Source organism: Nelumbo nucifera, chromosome 1, assembly GCF_055504915.1.
Source record: "Nelumbo nucifera cultivar China Antique chromosome 1, China Antique-T2T, whole genome shotgun sequence".
NCBI classification, from domain to species: Eukaryota; Viridiplantae; Streptophyta; class Magnoliopsida; order Proteales; family Nelumbonaceae; genus Nelumbo; species Nelumbo nucifera.
The window spans coordinates 97,840,486-97,867,734 of NC_142649.1; the positions used below are offsets into that span (position 1 = coordinate 97,840,486).

At 36.0% G+C, this 27,249-nt stretch overlaps 1 protein-coding gene across 5 annotated transcripts; it reads left to right on the top strand.

Annotated features, from left to right (window-relative positions):
• The first annotated feature begins 347 nt into the window (after nt 1–347).
• LOC109115703 (uncharacterized) lies at nt 348–22,037 on the top strand. Of its 5 annotated transcripts, none has more exons than XR_016077308.1 (7): nt 348–673; nt 833–1,046; nt 4,260–4,331; nt 9,385–9,422; nt 20,090–20,365; nt 21,309–21,390; nt 21,770–22,037. XR_016077308.1 is itself a non-coding variant. In XM_088889618.1 (7 exons), the coding sequence occupies exons 2-6, from the start codon at nt 984–986 to the stop codon at nt 21,345–21,347; spliced, it is 330 nt and encodes a 109-aa protein (XP_088745744.1). In that variant the 5' UTR covers nt 350–673; nt 833–983; the 3' UTR covers nt 21,348–21,390; nt 21,770–22,037. The 5 variants fall into 5 exon arrangements, 4 of the variants coding, with proteins under 4 accessions (XP_019055502.2, XP_088745744.1, XP_088745740.1 ...); XM_088889618.1 differs by lacking the exon at nt 20,090–20,365 and adding an exon at nt 19,260–19,377 and having other exon boundaries at nt 350–673; XM_088889614.1 differs by lacking the exon at nt 20,090–20,365 and having other exon boundaries at nt 351–673.
• Nucleotides 22,038–27,249: the final 5,212 nt, after the last annotated feature.

The following is a 27,249-nucleotide window of genomic DNA, read 5'->3' on the forward strand; positions in this document are numbered from 1 at the left end:
CTCAGAAACCAGTTATGATTTCAAGTTTGATTTTGGACTGGACTGCTTTTCTTGAAAAGAAAAAGTAAAGATTGAATTGGTCAAAGAACCCATAATTTAGACGGTAACCACTAAACCATTTGACCTAGGAAGCGGTGGGTTATGTTTTATGGTATATGGGACATAAAATAGGTTTCCAAAACCCATATCTGACCTAGTATGCCTCATTACCTTGTATTTATTTAAGTTTGATGGAAATTTTCAATATTTATAAATATTTTTATGTTTTTTTATTTTACTTAATTATGATATAATGGGCTGAACCGCTGACCTAGAAAACGCTGACCAAAGCAGTTCCATGGTAATTCTCCATTCTTTATATTTTGCTGCGTCATTTTCGATAAGACACTCTCCCACTACACTCTACTTCTTCGGTTTCTCTCTCGAACCGACGAAGAACACTGAAACATCCACTGTTTCCGATTATTTTGGTATGTTCCCCCTCTTCGGTTTCTCTCTCGTAAACGAGGAAGAACATTCTAACTTCCACTATTTCCTATAATGGTTATTTTCCATTCCGTACATTTCGCTGCGTCAGTTCCGGTGAGACACTCTCCCACTACATTCTACTCTTCAGTTTCTCTCTCGGAACCGACGAAGAACACTGAAACTTCCACTATTTCCGATTATTTTAGTACGTTCTCCCTCTTCGGTTTCTCTCTCGGAAATGAAGAAGCACACTCTAACTTCCACTATTTCCTATTATTTTGATAGCAAATGGAACCAAGCAAGAACACACTAACTTCCACTATTTCCTTTTCTCCTAACCTCTCTTACATTTCTCCCTGTTCAGTTTCTCCCTCAAACCCTCAGTCCTTCGTACCCTATCCTTCGCGAAGACGTTATCTCCGACGAATTGGCCCATTTGAGGATGAACTCTCCCACGAACTCTCCCAACATTTCTTTCACGAACGGGGAGTGCAGTTATCTCGACATCTATATAAATGGGATTTGTCCATGCCTTGGAGTACACAACTCCCATTTCTGAAGCAAGGGATTTTCGAGAGGTAATGTTCTGCCGAATCTTGTTTCAAATGCTTCAAAATTTTTATTTTTAACGGCAATGATTATCTACCAGAATAATCTATCAATGGTAAATATCTTGATTTATTTTTATTGGATTGCAAATGGTTAAATATCTTGCGATTGTCACTTTGTGTATCTTTGATGCAGTTTGTGCTTAGTTTGGCTTTATGTGAAAGCTTTGGACTTGGCTCCTTCTTTTAGGAGTTAGATGACAAAGGTTTGGACTTGGCAATGATTATCTACCAGAATAATGTATCTACCCTTTAGCTTTTGCATTAATAACCATAGACTTGCAAATTGTCCATTATTCTGGTAGATATTCATTATCGGGTACTTGTCAATTAGTTGGGACATGGTAGATCCGGTTCAATTTAACATAATAATTTATAGGTGAGTGGCAAAAAAAAGAGTGGAACATGTTTAATTTTATATATTTTTTCTCTCCATCTAGTGTTCATATACATTGTTTATTTGTTTTCTTCTTTACGATGGAAAATTTCTATGCTTAAATGATTTCGGGTAGCTGGTAATTAGTTGGGTCATGGTAGATCTGGTTCTATTTTTAATATTATTATTCAGGTGAGTGGCCATAAAAAAATTAGTGTAACATGTTAATTTTTGTATAATTGCTTTCTCCATTGTTCATTTACATTGTTTATTTGTTTTCTTTTTTTACGAGAAATGCCACATGAATTTACAACATTCAATTCATGTAAATACAGCAATTATCCCTATTATTATTTGTATTTATCTATTTTAATTCATGTAATTACAACATTTATATGTGAATAATGAAAATATCAGTGATGCAATTGAATCATTTATTTTTCTATTTAATATAAGTTCAATATGGTTGACAGAAATTTCAAGTGATGCATTTGCATCACTTAATTTTTCTGTTTAATGAAATTGGAGTTATTTTTCTATTTAAGAAAATTAAGAAATCAAGTTCCATTATCTATTTAATTTATTGTAATTTATTTTAGGTGTTACAACATTTAGATAGGTTTTCTTTAAGCCTTAAATCATATTTCATTTATTAAATTTCATTCGATAAATTTATTATTTTTTTACTTAGTACATAGATGGACAATATTTAACGAGATGAGTATTTCCTTCCAAAATTTACTTAACTAGATGTGCTCGAAATTGTGAATGTCAACTCCCGTATTCTTGGTTGAAGAAGTCAGGAAGGATTTCAAGGCCTTCGTTCTGATCACAATTGAAGCCGACAATTGGAAATTTATGGAAATGGATGTATTTGTAAAAAGGAAACGGAACAAGATGCAGCTAGGAAGGCGGTCAAGAAAATACTAGAATACTTCAAAATGAAAATAGAGGAGGTGAATTATGAAGAGTTACACTTCTATATGCATTAATGTTCACAATTGGAAAGGGTCATTGATGAATTGAAAACGGAGCTACTGAAACTAAAAAATAGCCTTAATGACACCGGAGTTGTGACAAATGAAGGTATTGATGATGAAGACCCAGAAGAAGACTAATAATATGTTGTAGGAGGAATTTAGTTTGTCTTCTGTTTAGTTTATGGATTATGTTAGAGTGGATCGTAGTAAGAGTGAATGTTAGAAGTGTCATGTTTAAAGTTTCATTAAGAAGGTTGTTTATGTTCTAGGATAGTTTATAATACATTTCCATGTACAAGTTGTTCTTGTTATAGTTATATGAAGTATAAATATTATATTTAGTTGTTTTTCTTTCTCTAATGTTGTGTTATCTCAACACATTATGCGTGGGCATTGGGATTGACATGTACATCAAAAGCAGTTTCGGATCCAATGGTCGATCTATGGATAGAAAGCTGGAAAGGTAGAAAACTAATTACTTGTCAAAAGGGGAAATTAATCTTGATAAGAAATGTGTTATCATGCTTACCAATATACATGTTGTCCCTGCAAAGGTATTTGGTCATCCATGTTGATAGGACCACCAACTTGCAAGAGGAAGCCATTAGTCCCTGCAACAAGTTAAAAAAGCACCCCAAATTTCATTACATCTCTCTTGGTTTTCTGACATGGACTGGAATGAACTTTCACAATCTCCAGTACCAATCAATCAAGACAAGACAGAAGCAGGGTTCTGCTTCATCATTATTTTTTTTTTTGGAGGATGAGATTCAATAACCCCAACAAGACCAGAATATCAGATCCAGGAGCCATTGAAAGGAAAGTGCAGTTCTGGCAACTGGTCCCAAATCAAAAGTTGGTCTTTATTTTGAACCATGTTAGCTTGTCAGCAGATGAATTGACTTCATCTCATAAATGGCCTGTTTGGACAAAGACAAAATGCTTAGAGCTGGAATTTCTGTCAAACAAAAAAGCATTTTTCCCAAGTTTGCATCAATTCTGTTTATGGTGTGTTCTGCAAATGGAGCAAACAGCAAGCCATGTTTGGACTAAATCAAAATTATGGTAGCAACTGCATCTTTGGTTAAAGTGACCTGTGACCTAAACACCCTTAACACAGAATGACCCACTTCATCCAATATTTCCCTGTACTATAATCAGTCAAGATTAAACTTCTGTCCTCAGTCTTTGTTTCTTTCACCTGCTCACACTTGAACCAGAATGAGATGTGGACTCTAAGAAATTCCCTCTTGAAAGTGCTTTGAGAAATCAGGTTCCATTTCCTATTTCCATCATCATCATCGTTGAATCCATTGTTATTTTATTACTTTGGATTTGGAATAGACATTTGTGTTATTCCTTGGGATAGATTGGATAATCCCACTTATACAGTCGTAAGTGATTCTGTGTGTACACATGCTGAAAGGGATGGTAAGTTAAAGAAAGTGATGGATAAACTAAAATCATAAAGACGCAAATTAGAAAAAGAGAAATATTTGAATTGATGGAAAGGCATTTGAAACATGACCCAAAAAAAATATGCATGAATCACCTCAAGAAGCAACCTCGAGGCACAATGCATGCAATCAGTGAGCCTTAAATATCCAAATATCACTCCCACACCTGAAGATCCCAGGTTGCCCTAACTACTCTCATCAAAGTTCCAAGTTTATGTAGTTGTTTTCATGCAGAAACCAATCTTCATGAGGTCTAATCTTTACATATTTACTTTCTGAATTTTATAAGAACAAAAGCATTCTTTGTTTCAAGAAATATTGTTTTCTGTTCAGCTTGAAATGCCATTAATTGCATTGCCGTCTTGTGCAGCAAGAGTGTTGGTGGTCGTATCAGTTTTGTTATCAGCAGCATTTATGGCAATTTCAGTTGGACGAAGATAAGGTAACCTCTTCATTGCCTCTCGAAGTCTCTGAAATATTAGATCCATTAGATACATTCAGGTAGCTACAATGAAGGAGCCAAAGTTAGGTCAATTACTATACCCTTGAATATTTTATTCTTTAAGTCATTTTTTTCCCACTAAGAGACAAAGCAATAAGTCATTCAGTTCAGCTAGCTGACACCAAACAGCTCCCAAGTACATAGTTTGGCCAATTATGATTCTTGTTAATGATAGAATGCTACAGCAATATCTGTGCCAAACTACACAGTGAATCTCAGCAACTAAGGCAAAGTGTTATTCAGACTTAGAAAGTTACAAGTACTTGCTTTGTATAAGTAATTCTCATAATTTCTGTCATGTCTCCAGTACATTTGTCATTGCACTTGTTCCATCAGCAAGCTTGCTTTTGTGATCACTAGAGTTCCTGTACATCTAAAATTTTATATTATGGATTCCCTCCACCTCCCTACAGTTTTCTTTCTTCTGGTTGGAAGCTTTCTGGTTCATTTGGTAGGAAATGCTTGCTGTTTCTACCCCAAAACTCCAATTATATTGGTTACATCTAAAATTTTATATTATGGATTCCCTACACCTCCCCACAGTTTTCTTTCTTCTGGTGGGAAAATGAAGGAAAATAAACAATTTCCAGAAAATTCTATTTTACTATAATAAGTTGCACATAAAATGGCTGTGGAAAGTGAATCCTTTCCAAAAATGAAGGGCAGTTTGCCCTAGAAGAGTGAATCCTTCCAGTAAATTAAGAGGCTTTTATTAGCTCATAGCCATAGGCAATTTGTAATCCAAACCTGCACTGTTTACAGATTTTAATTTTTTAGATAAAATTTTTCTATTCCCTTTCCTTTTAAATCCAGATTTTATCAAATGCTGCCCAAGAAACAGTTTTGTAAAATTCTTCAATTTCTTTCCAACCAAATGGTGTAAATTACCAATCTCATCTTTCATCAGCTCAGGGTCAGTGCTGACTAAACCCAAGTCTGCAACAAGTGGTTCAATTTCTTCCTTCTTCTTGCTCTCAGATCAACTGATCACAGTAACCTTCATTCCAAAAGCCTTAGCAACCTTCACAGTCAAACATTGTCCCTACATTGATTTTAACAGGTGCTACACACTAAAGGAAAATTACTGATATGGGTACATGGTACTTCTAAATTTTCTCATAAAAAAATTAATGTGAAACAGAATCCTTGGAAAAAAATCTCGAACTGAAACTTGTGTACAATAGGCCAACTGATGGTGGCTCAGTTGGTAGGTTCTCTGACTCATCAGAGTAGAGACCTGGGATCAAATCCCGCTGCCACCAGGGGTTGGGGGGGTTAAGGGAAAGGGGATGGGCTACCCCCTGTTGTGTAGCCCCATGAAGTGAAAAAAAACTTGTGTACAATAGGTCCTCTTTATATTTAACTTCTACCTTATTACTCCTAAAATGGCACTAGGTCCTCTTTATATTATTTTTCCTTCGTATTTCTATCTTTTTTAATGAAGCTAGAAATATAGATTCTTTTTATTTTTATTATTTATTTTATTTATTTAATCATTACCTAATTAGGCTATTTTTATCAATACCTAATTAGGCTTCAGACAACATATAATTCTGAAAAGCTAAGCTCCACCCCTAATAACAGTGAGAAAGAATATAAATAAGCATTCTTTTTATTTCATTCATAATTAATAATATATTGAACACAAAAATGGGATTTGTACTAGATGTAAGACTTAGTGGGCATAACTTTAGAAATATGGAAAATCAGTGCAAAGAGATTTAAGCAATATCTTTAACTGTCAAAGGAAATTGTAATCATACATTCTCGGTAATTTTCTTAGATTTAAAGCACAAGTAATTCTCTATACACTTGAGAAGATGAGAAGATGATACTGCAGTATCTCCTAAATGTTTCCACGTTGATTTTTCTTATTTTACTCAACTAATAGACAGACCTACATGGCAAGGACTAAGAAGCAACTAACTTTCAGAAGGTGCATTATCAAAGGAGAGATACATACCCCACCATATTTTCCTTGGAAAGGTCCATGAGATGGCACAATGTATGGTTGGAAATAACTAGGTACAGATGAGTTTGCATTAGGACTGACACCATATTGCTGGAAGTAAGCAGGTATTGATAGGGAGAAAAAAAGAGAGAGCCCAACTATGATAATATTTCTGGAACTCCCTGCCTCACTGTAACGCAAGTTTGACAAGCCCAATGATGCTAGCACTGCCCACATGAAGCAAAGTAGAGCAACAACCATGACATCAGGAAAAAGCAGCAAAGGGATAGGAAATGCAAGTTTTTTGAGGAATAACCTAACAGTTTAACCGTGAAAGTTCATTTAAGATTTAATGGTCAAATCAGTTCCAAACTTCCAAACATAGATGGAACTTTCCAACAGCACAACTATTCCACAACATAAACCCTTCAAATAAACCACTATAGGATCTTGAATTTCAAATCATTTGCATTCTGGGTATCAGCTATTTTTATGACAGTAACCTTCATTCCAAAAGCCTTAGCAACCTTCGCAGCCAAATGTCCGAGCCAACCTAGCCCAACAACACCCAAGTGTTGTCCATATTCTCTCAGTGCATAATATTTCATGGGGCTATACACTGTAATCCCACCACACAGCAGTAGTGTTCCACGGTCCAGTTGAGTCTAATATACTTTAATTCTTGAGTGTAGATAGATATTCAATAGCTTCATTTAAACAAAGTACCTTTATAACAGATTGGTCTAGGAATTTTCCCAACACATGTTTTCACTCTGTACGGATAAATATAAAAATTCTTGAGTCGACCAAATACTCTAGAGATCTGCAAGAACTTACTAATAGCACACAAACAGTCAGTCCTCATACTCTAAGATAAACATGATAGTGGAAGAACTTACAACCAATCAACCGGCATCATAAAAGTAGTAACCATTTAAGTTTGGTCTAGGATGCCCCCTTTACTTCTCATGCTGGCGATAGAAACAACAACAATTTCCTAAACTGTAGTTTAGGAGATTGTATATTCCCAAAGTCTGTTTCGTTTGCAGTTGGAATCTGAACCGGAATAGTATATTCCCAAAGTTTGTTTGGTTCAAACAGGCATGGGAATGAGAATTGAAGTAAGCAAGAATGGGATTTCATTCCCAATCTAGGGACAGGGAATGTGTACTGGTGCTTCCCAAAATCGGCATTGGAGGTGACAATAATAGTGCTTTCTTCCATAAGGTGACCAATGCAAGAAAGATGGTTAATTCCATAAAAAAAGGGGATTGGGAAGCAGGATAGAGAACAATGAATAAGTCATAGCAGATGCTTTGTTGATTTTTATAATTATCTTTTCAAGGAACCTTCCAAGAAAAGACAAAGGCTGTATGGTTTGAATTTCAAGTGCTTATCTCAACAGCAGAGTTTAGATTTGGAAAAACCTTTCTCATAGGAAGAAGTTAAGAAGGTTGGAGAAGAGTTGGAAGGGGGGAAAGGCACCGCGCCCAGATGGTTTCACAATTCTGTTTTACAAGAAGTTCTGGGATCTCATTAAAACAGATCTATTAAAGGTCCTGGAAGAATTTGCTGATTGTGCAGCCCTTGAGAGAAGTTTAAATACAACTTCTATCTCCCTAAGAAAGGAGCTACAGAGTTGAAGATTTCAAACCGATTAACTTGATTGGAAGTGTTTACAGGATCCTAACTAAACTTCTGGCCAACAGGTTAACAAAGGTGATGGACTCTCTATTCTCTAAGTACCAAGGGGCTTTTGTCCACAACAAGCATATTCATGATGTAGTTCTAATAGAAAATGAACCAATAGACTCAAGACTAAGAAGTGAAGAAAGTGGACTACTCTGTAAAATTGACTTAGAGAAAGCTTATGACCATGTTATTTGGTTTTTCTTGGATTATTTGCTAAACAGAGTGCACTTTGGTTCTACGTGGAGAAATTGTATGAAAGTTTGCTATTCCACTCCAAGATTTTCAGTGCTTGTAAATGGGGTAGCCATGGTAAATTTCAGCAGTTCAAGAGGTTTGAGACAGGGGGGCCCTATGTCTCCTGACTCTCTCCTCTTCTTTTTTTGTTAGTTATGGAAGGTCTAAACAAGTTGGTAGATAGGACTGTGAAGGGGGAGCTGTTGGAGGGCTTCCAAGTGAAGCCCAATGGGACTGTCATTCCAATTCTACAATTTGCTGATGATACAGTCTTCTTTTGTAAGGCTTCAGAGGAGCAATTTCAGATTCTGAAACACCTTCTTTTTTGGTTTGAGATTGTGTCAGGTCTGAAAGTAAACCTAGCAAAGAGTGAGATAATAGCAGTGGGAGAGGTCCCTAATATTCAAGGCTTGGCATATCTGTTGGGGTTCAAGGTGGGACAGCTACCATCAGTTTATTTGCGATTGCCTTTAATGACCATATGTACTTCTAAAATCTTTTGGAACCCAATAATAGAGAGAATGTATCGGAAATTGGCTACTTGGAAAGCAACGTATCTCTCCAAAGGGGTAAAGATAACTCTTATTAAAAGTGTCCTAGCAAATTAGCCAACTTACTTATTTGTGATTGCCTTTAATGACCATATGTACTTCTAAAGTCTTTTGGAACCCAATAATAGAGAGAATGTATCGGAAATTGGCTACTTGGAAAGCAACGTATCTCTCCAAAGGGGTAAAGATAACTCTTATTAAAAGTGTCCTAGCAAATTAGCAACTTACTTTATGTCCCTTTTTCCTATCCCCTTGGAGGTGGTGTAGGTTTTAGAGAGGAAGACGACAGACTTTTTGTGGGCTGGTTGGAAGGATTCACACAAATACCATCTTGTAAAATGAAGTCAGATTTGTAAGCCCCTACCTCAAGGGGGGTTGGGGATACGAAGTCTAAAATCTTCCAACCTAGCTCTGCTAGGAATGTTCTGAATTAATTATTTGATAATTATAGATAAGTGTTTTGAATTAATATTCAATATTACAGATTTCACTGTTCTAGATATTAATTTTATATCTCCTTTTTGTCCTTTAAAATCCTAATTTTGTGAAGTTCATTGTTCATCAGCTGAATTACCCAACCGATTTTGAAGATATATTGACAAGGTTAGTACCATCTTCTTCCAAGGGTTCATCGTATTAGGTTTCATTGTATTAATGTCTCTTTAGCTCCTTTACACATGTCAAGACCCCATTTCATATTGTTCGACCCTAACATGTTGCTGCATCTTTGCATTACTTTTATATATTGTTTGAATATTGTTGGCATTAGTTTTATAATGATGTTTGAATATTTGACATTCCTTGAATATTGTGATTACCCAATGGAATATGAGGCTATGGGTAACTGTAGGTTCAAGAAATAGGCCTTCAGGGACCAGTACTTGTAATATCCATTAATTAATCTTGGACCTAATAGCAATGAATTTAGTTTAGACAAAATTTGATATTCTCCTCCCCTCCCTATCCACCCACCTACAGGGGTCCACTCCTCAGAAGTGAAGAAACTTGGACTCTAACTTATGACAAAAGTGCTTCAGGCAACCCCGGTGCTACTGATATTGGAGGAGTATAAGGGATGAAAATGGGAACATTTTCTGTTTGTACATTGGGCCAATAAGCATATCTGCTTCTACCAATGCAGAAGTGATGGCTACACTTACAGGAATCCAATTAATCAACAGACTAGGAATCCAAAACCTCCCCATAGAAGGCAACTCATCATACACCATAAAATGTTTAGGAAAGCATGAGGCCAGCCTGTGGATTACTTAGCCATTTTCTAACAGAGTCAATGAATTTATTGACTGCTTCAAATGCAAACCTTTTGTGGGTTCCATGTGAATTTAATGCTCTTGCAGATCAGTTAGCAAAATTAGGTGCTCTTTTAGAAGATTTGTACTATGATAAGATTCCTCCTGTGTACTTTCTATGGGTCTGATCCATATTTTGTTTTAGTTTTGTACACCTTGTATACCTCTCTCTTTTCTTAATGAATTCAGTCAGCTTTTCTGAAAAAAAAGGGAGGCTGCAATCCCTAAATTACTAACAAAGCTACATAGAAACCCAAAACAATTGTTTCCTTAATACTCATTGTTTGGCAATTGAATCAGCCATCCCATTTGCATTCCTAACCCACTTAAATTCAGCATTCATCACCTTAGCAATAATTTCTAATTCCCTTAAGGTATGTTGAGAAGTCGACAGAGTAATTCTATTACAGTTTGCCATTTGGATAATCAGCTTTGAGTCACCTTCCACTTCAACCTATCTACATCCTAACTGTTTGGTTAACCGAAGCCCTTGCAATAATGCCATAAGTTCTGCTTTCAAAGAGTTTCCCCATCCCAATTGGCCCTGAGTACAGATATCTTGCTTCTAGAGTTCCAGAACACACCTCCTATACCTGCCATACCTGGATTTCCCAAATACTTGCATCAAATCTCAGTTTTACCTTGTTCCCTTCTGGAGGTTTCCACTCTAACCTCATTCTATCTTTTATTTTTATCAGCTAACCTTATCCTATCTTACTCTCTAGAATACTGGGCTACCTCGGTCTAAGCTCTTATTATCTCATTTACATTGTAGATTTGAAAGCTTTCATTGTTTTTACTCAATGTGCAATTTCAAGCTTTACCTTTATGCTATCTTTTATCAATTTTTTTAATATAAATAAAGAAAAAAAATTATTAGTAAAAAAATATAAAAAAAGTGTTTACAGCTCATTGGTGACACTAGATCATCCCCAATAAACAGAAAAACATAACAGATTTACAACCAAAATACATCAGAAAAGCATAACTTAAGCATTCAAGGAGCTCCAAAAGCCTGCCCCAAATTCATCTTCTTTAGTCCTTGAAATTCTGCCAGGATTAACACCGAACCTATGACTGAAGAACTGATTTGACCCACCACCTCTTCCCAATGTTTTTCCTAGTTCTCAGAGATTCTTTATTTCTCTCCTTCCAAACTTCCCAACACACTACGAAATTAATACAACTCCACATAATCTTGACCTTACAACCACTCTGAACTTTAGGCCAACATCCAAAGTTTTCAGCCTGAGCTGATTTTGACCACCATTCCCTCTTAAACAACTATAAAAACTAAGACCATATTCAGGAAACGAAGCTAGACCTGTAGCACTAATGCAATATGTTTCCTTCTCCAGATAGACAAATGACGAATGTGCTTGGGAATTTAAAGCATCGGCTCTTAATGTTGTCTTGAGTCAGGATACACCCCTTGGCCCGCAGCCATGCAAAGACCACCACTTTTCGTTGCACATGTTTCCCTCAACTGGATCAGCTTCAACCATATTTCTGATCTGAATTAATTACATTGACTTGTCTGTAAATTTCCCAACCTTGTACTCCTTCGACCACCTACTATCATCAATTGACGGATTGATCTCCAATGACTGCAATTTGGATAGTAGCTACACGCATTCCTCCAACCCCCAGTCAAGTAAAGTTCTTCTGATGTTTGGAGTCCATTCCACAGTACCATATGAGACTTCATCACAATCCAAAATATGTACACCCTTCTGACCCATTCTGTACCACCTTGGATAGATTTCACAGAACCTCCATAAACAAGACAAGTCATCCTCCCAGAATCTAATGCTGGACCGATTCCCCACTCTGAGGAACCATTAAAGAATTAAAACTCATTATTCCTTTCCACACACATACCCCATAACAGTATCTTACTTCCTTTGAATCCCACCCAAAATTCACAATCCCATATTTCCCAACCAATACTCTCCTCCATAAAGCCTCCCTCTCTCAACTAAACCTCCACACCCACTTTCCCAACAATTCTTTGTTAAAGACCCCCACCCTTCGCACCCTAATACCCCCTTCTTTATTAGGCTAGCACAGAACCGACCACTTAAGTAAATGCACTTTCTTTCGTTCATCCCTCCCACTCCACAAAAACCCCCCTTTCGATTATTTCTTTCTCCCCCAACACTGTCATTAGAGCCTCGAATAAAGATACGTAATAAGACAGCAAGTTGGAAAGGACACTCTCTATCAATGTAATTTTTCCAAGCAAAAGAAAGGAATTTTCCACACAAACCATTAAATTTTCACCGAATGCATATTGATCTTTTATCCAAAATTTGTCAATGACTTCGGTTATTTCTTATCTTCATGTTCAATGTATTTAATGTATTCAATAATATGCAGATATTCTTATACAAAGACAACATCTACTGTGCTGTTATGGTTCTACCAGAAGGTTTATTCATAAAACATAATCTATAATATTATATAATAGTAACATTCATAAACATCCGTTAATAATTAATCTAACAAATTTTTCAGAAGAGAGACGTGCACGAAGACGCGAGTATGAGAGAAGAAGATATGCACGTCAAGTAGAAAAAAGAAGGGAGAAGTACAAATCAGCCCAGCTCAGAATTTACTAGGCCCAAAGTACATGGGGAATGCATCCTGACCGTGAATTGATGCCAAATTCACGGGCAGGATGTGGTTTATAGGGGGGACAGGGCTAGTTGTAGGGGGGGCTGGAATTCAGAATTCTGTGTTTCCGTACTTTTCCCAAAAAAGAAAGGTACAAGGTAAAGAAAATGTGTATCCAAATAAAAGGAAAAAGAAGAGTTTGATTGCAGAAATAGAAGATCAAGAAGATAGTATTGACTACAACTTTCTTCAAGGTTATAATCTCACTTACTAGATAACTCATTCATTATTCATATTTATATAAAAATTTAAAATTATCAATAACATAATTGATATGTAGGTGAGTCTTCTACTGCTCCCATTACAAAAAACACACATGAATTAGAGAAAGTTCCAACATGCAACTTTTGTAGTGCTATGCGATTTAAATATGAGCCCTCAAGTTTCTGTTGCTAGAGTGGTCAATTCTACTTACCTTCAACTCCTATCCCAAGTGATTTATACAGGCTATACACCTCAGCGGATGATGATGCCATTGAATTCCGAACAACATTAGAGCATATAACAGTATATTCTCCTTCACATCATTTGGAGTGCACCTAGATAAAGAATTGGCCACCTCCAATATAGGTGTTTACACCTTTCGAGCTCAAGGTCAAATTTATCATGACCTACCACCAATTACAGCCACGAAGAATACCCCATGCTTCTATGACACAGAAAATGAAGTGGCAAATAGAATGAGTAAAGTTGGTGCCAAAGAGCTGAATAAGGAAACAATTGAGAAGCTGATAACAATATTATCTATGAATTCATACTCGCAGTTCTTTCGAAATCTCAGAGATGTTGAACATTTAGAGAAGTATGAAATATGCATAAGAAGTGATGTGAAATTAGATCAAAGAGTGTACAATGCACCATGATTTTTAAAACCGAACCGGTGACCAAACCAGTTAGGGGTCCAGTTATCAGTTCAAACAGTCCAACTATTCGACCCGAATGGCCGACCCGTTCTGACCAAAAAAATAATAAAAATTGGAAAATGGTCAAAATCGCTCGAACGGTTCGAATAGTTCGAACAGTTAACCGGTCGATTCAGCGGTTTGCTGACCAAAATCAACGGTTTTGGGGGAAAAAGCGGTTTTGGAGGAAAACGGAACCAGTCATCCTGGTTTTTCTGGTCCGACCATCCGGTCCGGTCCAGTTTTGAAAACAGTGAAATGCACCAACTGCAGATCAAGTCGCAGCTATATGGATTGAGGGAAGTAATCCAAATGGATCATAGGAAAGAGACATTATTGTACAAGCACATTTAGGAAATAGTTACAGGGTTAAGCATTACTATGGATGTTATGATCCATTACAGTATCCCCTATTATTCCCACGAGGAGAAGTTGGATGGCATCCAAACATTCCTAAGTTACATGCTTCCCAAAATGTTCCTGTACGGAGGCATCGAAAAAGAAGATCAACAGAATACAATTCTATTGGAAATATTCTAGACCAAGAAGAAGGTAACTATTGAAGTTGAAAGTATGTTTTTGTATTACAAATTCCAAATTCTTAAGAACTTTACACCCATCTTTCATGTACAGATGCCATAAGTAGAGAAAATCCATCAACTGTATCCTATAGACAATACTATAGCAACCTCCTACAAATAAGGAATGTCAATACTTCAATAATTCTCCTCGCAAAGAGGCTTCTTCATCAATTTGTGGTTGACATGTATGTGAAGCTAGAAACGACACGTCTTGATTACTACCGACACAAGCAAAAACATATTAGAGCATAATTATATCAAGGAGTAGTTGGTAGCATATTAGCTGGTGAAACAAATGGAAGCCAAATTGGACGAAGAATAGTTTTACTCGCATCATTTATTGGAAGACCACGAGATATGCAACGTAGGTATCAAGATGTAACCTTGAGTGGACTGAAATTCAAAATGAATTACTTACTACCAGGACAAGTTGCACAAGATAGACCGAATTTAACAGTAAAAGTTTTTCGAGCAAAGCTACAAGATTTAAACAATCAACTTTTCAAGAAGAACATTTTTGGAATAGTTGCAGCACATGTACATGTCATAGAATTCCAAAAAAGAGGTCTCCCACATACTCATTTACAACTCATTATGAAGATCCTTACTTACGACGCATGACCAATTTGACAAGTTTGTTAGTGTAGAAATACTAGACCCGGATATATCCAATACTTCATGATATGGTGAAGAAGCATATGATGCATGGACCATGCGGGATATTAAATCAAAACAACTCATGCATGGTGAACAAGCAATGCAAATACCATTATCCTATAAAAGTCTCAAAGTATACCATGCAAAGTACAGATTCATACCCCATATATTGAAGGCAAAATAATGGTCGGAGTGTGTTTGTTCGTAACAGACACTTAAATAATCAATGGGTTATCCTTTATAACCCATACTTCTTGGAAAGATATAATTTCCACATCAACGTTGAGATTTGTTTTGGGATTAAGGCAGTTAAATATCTATACAAGTATATTTACAAGGGGCATGATCGAATAGCAATTTTTATTGCACATAATGATGGAGATAATATCATCGATGAAATAAAACAATTTCAAAATGCAAGGTGGGTTTCAGCACAAGAAGCAATATGGAGAATATTTCAATTCGGATTGAATGAAATTTATCCATCTATAATCAACTTGCAATTGCATCTACCATACCAACAATGCATTTGCTACTGGGAGAACCAAAACCTACTTCAACTTGTAAATTCAAATAATGCATCTACAATAATGCTAACAAAGTTCTTCCAAGCTTGTTCAAGAGATGAGAATGCAAGGAAATATTTATATCGTGAGTTCCCTGAGCATTATGTTTGGATGAAATAAGCCAAAAAATGGACCCCAAGAAAGAAAAGAGAGGTTATCGGTCATATAGTCGGTGCAAATCTTTTTGAAGGAGAAAGATTTTACTTGAGGCTCCTATTAAACAATATCTCTGGTCCAACATCATATGAATATTTGTTAACTGTTGATGGAAAACGGTGTTCATCCTTCAAGGAATCAACTAAGAGAAGGCATTTATTAGAGTTAGACCAAAGTTTATCAGAATGTTTGGAAGAAGCATCGTTGTTCCGTATGCCAACAACAATGCGATGGCTCTTTGCAATAATTTTAATCTTCTGTGAAGCAACAAATGTGAGGAAGTTATGGGAGGACTACCTTGACTAATTATCAAAAGATTTTCAGAGAATAAATCCACATTGTCTTGAATATCATATCATGAGAACGTTGGAAATTATTAATAACAACTTGCAAAATATGGGAAAGAGCATTACTGACTATGACCTCCCAATATTACATGACATAGGAAACAATAACATCAACCAAAAAACAAAAGAAATTGAAGTTGAATTGGAAATTATAATTCCTGAAGAAGATTTGCTTTCACCATCACAATTAAATTCAGAACAAGAAATTGCCTACAAGACAATTATACATCATGTTCAGTTAAAAAATACAGGAGCATTTTTCATAAATGGGCCAGGAGGTATGGGAAAAACATACTTATATCGTGCACAACAATTAGATCAAATAATAGAATTGCTTAGCAACTACAACATCTAGAGTTGCTGCAACAGTTGTTGCAATGCCAGGAGGACGAATAACTCATTTAAGATTCAAAATTCCCATTAATGCCACTAGCTCCAATATGTGTAATATTCCAAAATAAAGTGCTACAGTAAAGCTTTTAGGAAGAGCAAATCTAATTATATGGGATGAGGCACCGATGCCAAAGAGAAAATCTATTGAAACACTAGATAGAACTCTTAAAGACATCATGAACAATGGTTTATCATTTGGAGGAAAAGTCATCGTAATTGGTGGAGATTTTCAACAAGTCCTTCATGTAGTTCGTAGATGAACAAGATTAGAGATAATTGATGCAAGTCTTGTAAAATCCTACCTATGGGCGTGTATGGAAAAATTTGAACTTTACAATGAATATAAGGGTCACCTCAGATCCCTGTTTCAGTGAATTTTTAATGAAGGTTGGAAATGGAACAGAACCAGTGATAGAAAATGATATGATTGAAATTCCACCAATCATGATAATTGAAAGCAAAAAAGATGAAACAGATCAAACAGAGTTTATCCACCAAGTGTTTCCATCACTATAGGAGAATGTTGATTCAATTGATTACATAATAAAACGTGTGATCTTGGCGATGAAGAATGAATACGTAGATTCAATGAATGACAAGTTGATTGAGATTTTCCTGGGAGAGATGATCACTTACTTCAGTTATGACTCAGCAAAAGATGACACCAATAATTACTACCCCATTGAATTCTTAAATTCAATAACTCCTAATGGATTATCTCTACATCGACTCCATTTAAAAGTGAATTACCCTATCATTCTTCTTCAGAACTTAGATCCACCGAACGGTTTATGCAATGGCACAAGAATGGTTTGCAAGAGTTTTCAATGCAATGTCATACATGCACAGACTGTTGCAGAACAACATGCCGGAAAGAAAGTTTTCCTTACACGAATTCCACTCTCACCATTTGAAGATGAAGGGTTCCCATTTAAACTCAAGCGAAAATAATTTCCTATTCATTTAAGTTTTGCAATGATAATAAATAAATCTCAAGGCCAGACAATTCCACATGTAGGCATTTATCTTCTAGAACATGTATTCTCACATGGACAACTATACATTGCTTTGTCAAGAGGAATATCATCTTCAACAACAAAAATATTCATCAAAGCTGAACAACCAATTAAGAAGAGAGGAACTTTCACAAAAAATATAGTGTACAAAAAAATTTTAACAACATATACCATCTGAATGTACATTTAAAGACAAGTAATTTTTTACTTGTTTTTAGAAATATGATAACTAATTCCAGTTATTTGTCATTTACATTTCTACTAATAAATATTTATGTTATTTTCATCTAACACATTTCAAATGTTTGTATATAATGGATAAAGAACCAGATTATGTCCTCCTTAATTCGTTATTTGAAGATGATACAAATTTGACTATAAAGGCATTGGTCATACACAAAGGATCGATGGACACTTACAAAAACTATAGAGGAAGTGGAAAAAAGTTCAGGGCCATTGTTTTCGATGAAGAAGTCCATACCTAACTCTCATTTCCTAAAAATAAAAAAAGTCATACTAATAAATATACTTTGCATTGTAGGGAGCACAAATGCAAGCCATATTGTTTAATTCAATTGTAGAGAAATTTTACGATGATCTTATCCAGAACAAAACCTATTTCATCACCACTAGCCAACTAAAGAGCATCAACCCATTATACAAGAATGTCCATAAACAATATGAGCTTTGTGTTACTGATTTAACAACAATCATAGAAGCCGCAATTTCAATCAACTCTACAAAACTTAAATACAATTACATCAATCTTAATGACTTCACCAGATACATCAAAAGTAAAGATATTTTTGGTAAGTAATAAGATTACCATATTTATATTGTTAACTTGTTTAAAATATTAATAATAATGTAAAGACAGTATTATTAATCATTTTTTTCAAATGTACTTGCAGTTGTTATTAACGTTGGCAGATTGCATAAATTTCAATATAAAAAAAAGCATTCTATAAAGAGAGAACTTACTATATCAACACTTCAGTATGCTCAATCATCTATAAGAAATTTAAATTCATTAATTTAATACTAATTACTTTACATTTTTCCTTTTACAATTGCAGCTCATTGCTTATGACATTATGGAGTGAGTATGCTAAAGAACAGGGTGAATTCTTATTAAAAGAACTTCACCAAAAACCAGTGGTAGCATTTACATGTTTAACTACATTAACATATGGAGGTAATAAATTTGTAATTTTTAATTCAATTTTACTTAACTTCTTCAACACCACCTAATAAAACTTAATATCTATGCAAGTGGCTCTCTTTCTACGACGGTGACCTCAACAATTCAAATTAATCCACCAATTCCATAGGTAGAAGCAATGAATGAAGTGTATGTACTTTTATTATAATTAAAAATTTCTACATATCCATATTAATTATAAATATTTCATTTGTATAGGTTTAAAAACTCTTTTGATTTCGAAGATGATATAATATCACATGTCAAATCTAAGTTGATAAATCAATCAGAGGAAATCAAAATAAGAGACTTGATAGAAAGGCAAAGCTTTCAAGTAAATATAACTATCTACGGCAACTAAATTTATAATTCTTAACAAATTACGATATTAATATCATTATTATATATTTTCACAATATATTACATTATGTTGCAGAAAAATTACTGCTCAATCAAGGCAATCATCACAGACATAATCAACCTAGATGAACCATGGTATAATGCTTGCAGTGATTGTAATAAGAAAATAGATGAAGAGCCACTTACTTAGAAAGGTAATCTATAACACAAACTTGAAATTGCATTAAAAATTTTAATTTTTCTCTACTAATTATAATAAATTCTACATGAATCAGATACATGTTAAGGTTAAATATATTGGACAGCACTGGGAAGATCACTGTGACAATATTCGAGTCTGCAAAAAACATCATTGGATGCACAGTATCTGAATTCGTCATTACACAAAAAGAGGTACTTCAAAATATTTCACATGCATTTTCTATGTATGCATCATAATGCTATACATCATTATTTTATACATAATAATATATTAATATAACACATACTACCATAAACTAATACAATTATTCTTACTTGTAGGGTAAATGTGACAACCATTTTATGACAAATTTACAAGGTCTCAAAGGAAAGATATACTCCTTCATCATAAGAGTAGACGATAGAAACAATGCAAGTCATACTTCTGAAAAAGTCATAGCAACAGACATGTTCAAATTACACCACTTAAAAGCGACATGGATAGAAGACGTCGAGGATAAAAAAGACATAAAATTGAAAAAAATCAATATTGAGAAAGACTGAAATCATCCAAAATTTCAAACATTCAATAGAACTTTTCCATTATTGCAAAAACAACTTTAATTATAATAGGAATTCAATTAGATTTAGTATTTCAAGTTCTATATGTTCAAAATAAGCTACTATACCTACTTAACTTTGATGTGCTCCTTGAAATTTCAAAGATTCTACATTGTGTGATTTATTTATTAATCACATATTTCAGTTTCTATTGTTTCCATCTATTTGATATTCCTTTATACTTCTCTAAATCCATTTTTAAACTCCTTTTGAAGGCTTATTATATTAAATTGAAGACTTTTATATCTTTTTCAAAAATGTTATTTATTACCATAGCTCATTTACCTTACCCACCAATTGCAAGGTGTTTTTCATATAATTTTTTTCCTGAAAGAAGATGCAAATGAAGTGGGTTCAGTGGAACTTTGTTCAACTATTTATGACATTTATTGGAAGTGATGGACCGTAAAAATGCATACATGAACAATTACCGCTTGCTGGAACCCTACTTCACCATGCCATTTTCCTCATCCAATGTATTTGTGTGCTCATTGTTGAAGAAATTTTACGAACCTGTCAGCTTTGAGAATCATAAGCGTGGGTGTGAAGTGAATTTGATTTACTCTTAAGCAATTCAAGTGTAAGTATCTTTTAGGCTTCTTGTACATATCTATACTATACTACTAATAAAGGAGCGAATATCCCCATTTTCTGCACTACTCATTGAACCTATACTACCCTTACTTGTCTAACCTCTAAGTTAGTAATTCAATAACCGTGGCTCCCACTACTTCCAAATAATCAAGGAAGAGGAGCCTATCTCCCACTACTTCCTAATACCGCTTTAGGTTTTTCTTCCGTTAAGCCTCATCCATTCGGTTTCTCTTTGACAACCAAGAAATAAAACCCTATCTTCCACTACTTTCGAATATTACTGTAGGTTTTGAATGACCATGAATGTGCTTTTGAATGTTTGGATTTTATGTGACCAAAATACCCATATCTTCTAACTTGCCCACATTTTATTTAGGGAGAATGACAGTTCAGCCCATGGTCAGAATTCGTAGGCCCAAAGTACTTTTGGGGTAGGTGCCAGCTCAGAATTGATGCTAATTCACGGACAGGCGTTGGTGCATAGAGTGTGTATTGTTGACACTTTGAATGTTTATAGCTCTGTAATGGAAATCAAAAATCTGCATTGGGCTTGTCCGTACTTTTCCATTTTATTTAAGGGGGAGTTTGACCAAGATAGGACATTATTTGTAGATTTTTTTTTAGATTAAATTATTGAATTTGTGTTGTATCATTCAGAAAAGAATCCAATGCAGTGTGGCTGACCCAGACAGTCCCTGATCCAATGTACAACTTGGATATATCACATCATTACTCCATTTGTTAGGGAAAATGTATGTCGTGTAGGAGAGGTTCCTACTAGGCCCAACTACAAAACCATTTGCCTATATATAGTATTGCAGACTGAGATATGATTGATTATGGTGAAAAGGCAAAATGCTTACTTGACCTTATTAATATAGATTTGAACTCGATCATTGCTAATGCACTACCATAAATTTTCCTTGCAGCGATGGACTCTTTTTTGTTGTGAAAGAAGTTTTGCTTGATCAAGGAAACCAGGGAATTCAAAGCCTTTATCAACTTGAGCAGGTTAGAGTGTGATGTACCAACTTGTTATTGGAAGAAAAGTTTTTGCCCATTTCTTTTTTTCACTTCAAACCATGTCTTGGTAAATTTGTTCGGCTTCTCTTGGACTCGGTGTCACATAGTAGACTCCATTTTTTTGATACCTAACTTCAACATAGAACATTACTTGGTTTAATTTTTAAAATTTGGGTTTAACAAGCATGAGAATGCATTCTCGAGTTTGAGAGTGGCCACTTTGGGTAAAAAAATCCAAAGGTTAGGTCTGTATCCTATTCACCCCTCCCAAGGTTACAGATGGTTGGGACCATTATTTAGGTTGTGGCTTTTTTTTTATCAATATGTAACTTTGGATTTTTATCTAATTCCCTGCTTATTGCTTCAGGAGGTTGCCCTTTTAAGTCAATTTGAGCATGAGAATATAGTTCAATATTATGGTATAAGAAAGGTATTGCTTCATAGCCATTTTCGAATTTTTCCTATATTCTTTTTACTATCAGATTTTATCCTTTCTTTTTTCTTGTAACAATCTATCATTTAGATTTTTACTTCATCCCACCCCTAAAACTATGGTGTTTACTATTTAGAATGATGAAACAAGTTATCAATGTTTGATTGCCTTCAAATTGCATTCATGGTTGTAAAAAGCATCAGAATTTGCAAGATTTATGAAATTTGGGGTGGGTAAGGAATGCTTTGGAATTTGCAAGATTTATGGTATAAAAAAGGTAGTAGGGTGAGGCTTTGGAAAGATGAATGGTGTGGGGAAGGAATGCTTGGTGAGAGATTTGTTGAGGATAACATAAATTTTGTTCTGAAACTGTTTGTCAATGTTTTAGAAAAGGGATAAGCAGATTGTTTTATGTCCTACTTCAAGGCAACCATTACTTGATAGGGAATTGGGAGAATGTGTGCTATTCTTCTCTATATTAGAAAGCATGAAGGCTGACAACAATTGTGAGGCAAATACAAAATTTATACTACTGATAAAAGAGCGAATAGCTCTCCATTCTGGACATTTTGGTGGACATGTAGTACCCTTTTTTGTCTAACCGTTTGGTTAGATATTGAAGGGCAAAATGGGAATTTTCTGTTCTGTATGCATTTGTTTCGTTGAGACACTCTCCCACTACGTTTTCCCTCTTTGGGTTCTCTCTCGGAACCGAGGAAGAACACTCTAACTTCCATTATTTCCTATTATTTTGCTAGCAAATGGAACCGAGGAAGAACACTCCAACTTCCACTATTTCCTTTTCTCCTAACCTCTCTTGGATTTCTCCCTGTTCGATTTCTCCCTCAAACCCTCAGTCCTTCGTACCCTATCCTCCACAAAGACGTTATCTCCCACGAACTGGCCCATTTGAGGATGAACTCTCCCATAGAGCATTGAAACAAGGCATCCAGATAGACGAATTAGAGGTCGAGAACCAGTTGAAAGAAGTGTCTGATTTAGCCGAACAATGAGTGTTGGCAGGCTCCGTGATAGGGTTCTTCACAAGTACTCAATCTCTGATGGATTGTTTGGTTGTCTACATGAAGATAGTGAGGTTAGAGATTCTAGCCAGGGGAGTGGGAGACATGCCCGGGATGGTGTAACAAGGACATCAGCCTCTGATAGGAATGCTGAAACACCAACAACTTCATCTAACTATCCTTTATCCAGTATGCCAAGCTCCATTGAAAGCATTCAAAATGACGAGGTAGAGCCCTCAAGAACAAGAAACACCAGATATCATGACATTTTGGAGCGTAGAACTGATTTTCTTGAGAGGAGAAGAAGAATAAGATCACAGGTTTGTAAACTTTTTAGCACCTAGCAGACATATGGCAACAATTCTTATTAAGGCATTGTTAGTGCATTTGGCTCCCACCATTTGACTGGCCTGTGGCCTGGCTAGGGCATTCTTAAGCAAAATCTTGATTCTTATGGATTATCATGTATGTTAATCCCTTTTAATAGGCAAAAAAGAACTGAATTTATAGATTTGCTATGAAATTCATCTAGTTAGATGAGTTTTTTGGCCGAGGAGATCCCCCTAAAACCTATTAACTGGTCCATTTTATGCACTGAGCAAGGCCTGCATTAAAATACTGTTGTTGCACTGTTCTTATGATTTTACATGAAATCCTTTTTAATTTCCTCTTATGCATTATTTCTTGTTGGTCTAGCATACCTAAGAGAATGACTTCTCCTTTACCTAAAGTACAGGTCTGTGCACTTCAGCGGCTTGGTAGCCACTTTGAAAATTTATCTAGACATGAGAGGTCATGTATCTTGGCGGGTCAGCATCGAACAGGGCGTCGTTCCTATCGAACAAATGGGCGTTCCACCAATCCAGATGATGACAACATTGCTTGCTAGAGCTAGCATATCAGGGATTGTTATGTTAGCAGAAGCATTGTTTGAGGTAGTACTATTGTTTTTTTGTTTTCAAGATATTTATTCTCTCATTTTTGGTTAATGGATGTAAGTTCAGGCTTCTATAACTATTTTAATTAGGTTCTGGATGAAATTCACCAGTAATCTGTAGTTTTATCTTCCCAGCCTTCTATTTCTTCGATTGGCTCTGTTCCTGCCCCAAAGGAAGTTTTAGAATCAATACCTGTTAAAATATACATGAAGTCACAAAAACATATGAATGAAGAGGCTACACAGTAAGTATTTTCATGTATTGTTATTTGTTATGCATTTAATTTACTGTAGTATGTTTACAGACTAAAGAGTATATATTATTTGATGCATTATTTACACAGGGGAGGGGGTATCATGACTTACTAGAGAGATCATTCATTTCTTTTCTTCATGTTAAAATAATTTAGTTGTTGATGTTAGGGTCTATTTGGCTAGTTAAAGTGTTTTTTATTTCATTTGTTCTTTCTGTTATGTTTGTTATTGTACTCAGGGGCACAAGGGTCTTTTCCCTTGTTATTTCTGCTGCAAAACCCTTCTCTCTTCTCTCCTCTCTCCTCTCTTCTCTTCTTCTCCTCTTCTCTTCTCTTCTCTTCCTCTTATTTCTGGCCGGCCATACTGTCAATATGGTATCAGAGCGGGAATACTGATTAAAGAGAGCAGATCGAACAACCTTACTGAGAGAACAGATCGAACAAACTTGTTGAACCTGAGCGAAACAGAAATCTGATTCTTGACTGAAAAAACAGCTCTACAACTAGTACAGTTCTCCCTGTTTTCTCTTCTTTACCCTCCTTGGTTGTGTGCCGAGTGAAAACCCTACGAGTCTGGGCGGCTGAATGTTGTCGAATCTGTATACCCCTGTTTCTCTTGGATTGTGTGATCCTGTTTATGTGTTAAGACAATTGTAAGTCAAGGATGACCTATCTTCTCAATGATTTAATTTGATTATAAGTAATAAGGATCTCTCCTACTGATTAGTGGCTGTTAGACATTCTGGAATTCTGGTAAGTTGGGACTGTTAAAACTATACAGGTCTGAAATCTGCCGAATACTACCTCTGTTTTGTCCTGAATTTGGTATTGTTTGTGCTCAACCTGGTTGTTAAACCCAAGTGTGTGGGTGTGGATTGAGTGGAGCATTGTTTTGTGGAGTAAGGAGGGGTCCTAAGTCTGGTGTTTGGGACTGATTATCTGTTTGACCATATCGACTGAGAATTCTGCTACTTTAGAGATTTCAGGGAGCCACAATGGAGTGAGTGGGGGAATGGATATGAGCTTTCCCATGGCTGTTATTCCCTTTGATGGTCTGAACTACCTTGAGTGGTCTAGGGGAATAAAACTCTACATCACTGCTAGGGGGAAAATAGGATACATCAATGGGAGAGTGAAGAAACCAAAGTATGGAAGTGTTGAGCATGATAGGTGGAACCAAGAGAACAGTATGGTGATGTCTTGGCTCTTGGTTTCAATGTTGCCACAGGTAAGGAAGACTTTTATATGGGTTGAAACTGCTTGTGAGATATGGGAACAAGCGAAGTCCACCTATTCAGAGCAGAGACACTATGCCAAGATATATCAACTGCAAGCTGGATCCTCTACTTGCAAGCAGGGGGAGATGAGTCTCTCGATGTACTATTCTGATTTGACATCAATATGGAAAGAACTTGATTACTATCAGAATGTGAATTGGAAGTGTGATGAAGATGCAAAGGCCTATAAGTCACTTGTATCTCAGGAACGAGTGTTTGCCTTCCTCCTAGGGCTGAATCCTTCGTATGAGTCCATCAGGGTGCAGATCTTGGGTGGTAAAGACTTGCCATCAGTTCAGGAGGTGTATGCCTTGGTGCAGTTAGAAGAAAGTAGAAGAAGTGTGATGAATGGTGTAGAAGGGGAGTCAGTTGCCCTAGTTGCCCGGGGAAATTCAGATACAATTGTTAGAGGTGGTTTTAAAAAGGGTGACACTCAGAAAAAACTAGATGATAAGATCAAACTTATCACTGCCAAAAGACAAAAGACACGACACACGAAAGATACATGTTGGGATCTCCATGGAAAACCTAAATGGTCATAGGATTTGGGTAAAAAGTTAGCACCTGATCAAGGCAAGAAACCAGGCTAGTAGAATCAAAAAAGGTATAACTCAGCTAATATGGCATCGACAGAGACTAGTCCTTTGGTAACTCAGGAGAGGTGTCCCAGTTCTGACCCTAAGGAAGATATTATCAACTCCTTCCGTGAACATTTGGAATTGTATGGTAGGACTCTCCGCCATATGGATTATGGTCCTACTCCCTCTACCTCGTTTGCGTCTACATCAGGTAATACCACAGTCTTCCATTTGTTATCTCATACTACTGATTCTCCTTGGATTATTGACTTTGGAGCCTCAAACCACATGACCGGTAAGTCAAATTTGTTTCAGACATATAACCTTTTCTCTCGGAGAGATAAGGTAAGACTGGCTAATGGTTCTTTTTCTACCATAGCTGGCCGAGGCACCATACCTCTCCCACTTGGCCTTACTCTTCTTAATGTACTGCATGTTCCGAAATTACCTATTAAATTGCTATCTATTAGAAGTCAGACTCACTCTTTGAACTGCTCAGTCACTTTTTTTCCGTCTTCATGTGTGTTTCAGGATTTGACCTCGGGGAAGACGATTGGTAGAGGAAGCATGGTGGATGGTCTCTACGTGTTGGAGAATAATACTGGTCTACTGGCGACAGAGTCCATGAGTTCGTCAAGTGAGAGTCAAGCCTATTTATGGCATAACCATTTAGGTCATCTTTCTTTTGAGTCGTTAAAAGTTATGTTTCCAAAGTTGTTTGAGTCCTTGTCAGTGAGTCAGTTACAGTGTTAAACTTGTTAGTTGAGTAAGCATTGTAGAAGTTCTTTACCTTTACAAAATAAAAGATCTGAATTCTCATTTCATATTGTTTATTCTGATGTTTGGGCCCTGTTACTCTACCTACTGCGGCTGGCTATAAGTACTTCATTACCTTGATTGATGATTTTTCTAGATACACTTGGGTTTACCTTATGCGATTTCGAAATGAAGTGCCACAAATTGTGAAAGATTTTTAACGCATGGTGTTCATTCAGTTCCAAATGAAAATCCATATCTTCCAGTCGGACAATGTGAAGGAATACTTCTATAGTGATCTCACGAAGTTTTTTGCTTCGAATGGGTCACTTCAACGAAGCTCTTGTGCCAGGACACCCCAACAAAATGGTGTGGCTGAACGGAAGAACCATCACCTTCTCGAAGTCACTCGTGGCTTATTGATTCATATGAATGTGCCAAAACGGTTTTGGATGGATGCAGTCTTGTGTATGACATATATCATCAATCGCATGCCCTCTCGGCTACTAGAATATTAGGCCCCACATCAGCTCTTGTTCCCTACAACCCCGTTGTCCACCATTCCGATGCGTGTTTTTGGGTGTCGTTGT